The sequence below is a fragment of the Sinocyclocheilus grahami genome, unplaced genomic scaffold, assembly GCF_001515645.1.
Source record: "Sinocyclocheilus grahami isolate Dianchi unplaced genomic scaffold, SAMN03320097.WGS_v1.1 scaffold6546.1, whole genome shotgun sequence".
Taxonomy (NCBI): Eukaryota; Metazoa; Chordata; class Actinopteri; order Cypriniformes; family Cyprinidae; genus Sinocyclocheilus; species Sinocyclocheilus grahami.
The window spans coordinates 1,626-2,756 of record NW_015510919.1 but is presented as its reverse complement, the minus strand read 5'-3'; the positions used below and the strand labels follow the sequence as shown (position 1 = coordinate 2,756).

Here is a 1,131-nt window from a genome sequence, read left to right as displayed (position 1 = left end):
GAATGGTAGTGTATGCATGAATAACTTAAGACAGATTGAATGTTTTCACTGTGCATTAATTGTACTGGCAGCTAATTTCTAATTCCCTCCTTGTGTTCAGCTATTTAGCCTGTCACTAAACTGACCCCATTACTGCTAACCTCTACTGACCTCCTCTGATTGACCCTAAACAATAGAGAGAGTGGACATACAAGGGTTGTAAATCCAAGGGAAAGTGTTAGTCGGAGTGTGCCAAGTTTTAACAAGAGAGCGTGTGCCATCAACAGTTCAAAGACTTTTAACCCAGGCTTTTGTGAATAGCTGGACAATATTGCTTCGTTAAACAATACATTGAGACATTTAAGCTTCATTCTGGTACATATTCATGATGTTTGAATCCTTATTGGTCAGGTATATTATGATTTCTGTCATTTACTTAAAATCTTTCAATGCACAATTTTGCAGGATCCATTCCAGCGACTGTCTGAAGACTTCAGAGATAAACTGACTTCAGAGGAAAGAAAGCAATTGAAGGTTTTCCTTGGGCTCACAGATACTGACATTTTCTCTTTGGAGCTACATGAGATCCTTCAGCTCAAGACCAACAGCACTGTTGAAGAAGGCTTCGCGCCACACTGGGAGTAAGAACTGATCTTATTTTGTTACATTTTCATATTATTTGCCCAGCATTCCAGCCTTCTGGACTCACCATTTGTGGGGTTTGATGCGGCAAACTGGCCACAAAAGGCAAAGTGAGCCTGACCATTTTTCACAGATGTCAGACATTTGATTTTTTACATTTAAATATTATATGGGATAGTGTGATGAGCCAGTTATTATTACAAAATACTTTCAAACATTCACAGGGTGATTGGGACTATAATTATCTAATTATATTAGCTATATGAGCTAATTATCAAACAAATAAATGAATGGATATGAAATACTTATTAAAAAATTCATTTGTAATATTAAACCACAGAGTTATATGACAAACATTGTACAAAAACATACTGCAAAGTTCTAGTCAAGTATGTTAAAGAACTGTATAATAATGCATTTTAAAATTGAAATACTGAAACATATAGGCTAACTTTTGAAATCTGGCTTGTGGTTGTAAACATTAATCCAATTCTGAATGTTGTACACTTA

At 35.5% G+C, this 1,131-nt stretch overlaps 1 protein-coding gene across 1 annotated transcript in view; it reads left to right on the top strand.

Annotated features, from left to right (window-relative positions):
- Positions 1 to 679, top strand: part of LOC107577604 (E3 ubiquitin-protein ligase rnf213-alpha-like) — a gene marked incomplete at its 5' end in the record, with an annotated part of 2,012 nt that extends 1,333 nt beyond the window's left edge. The window contains one exon of the mRNA XM_016263659.1: positions 445 to 679. Coding sequence (XP_016119145.1) covers positions 445 to 624 — 180 coding nt within the window. The remainder of the gene's footprint in view (positions 1 to 444) is intronic.
- Positions 680 to 1,131: the final 452 nt, after the last annotated feature.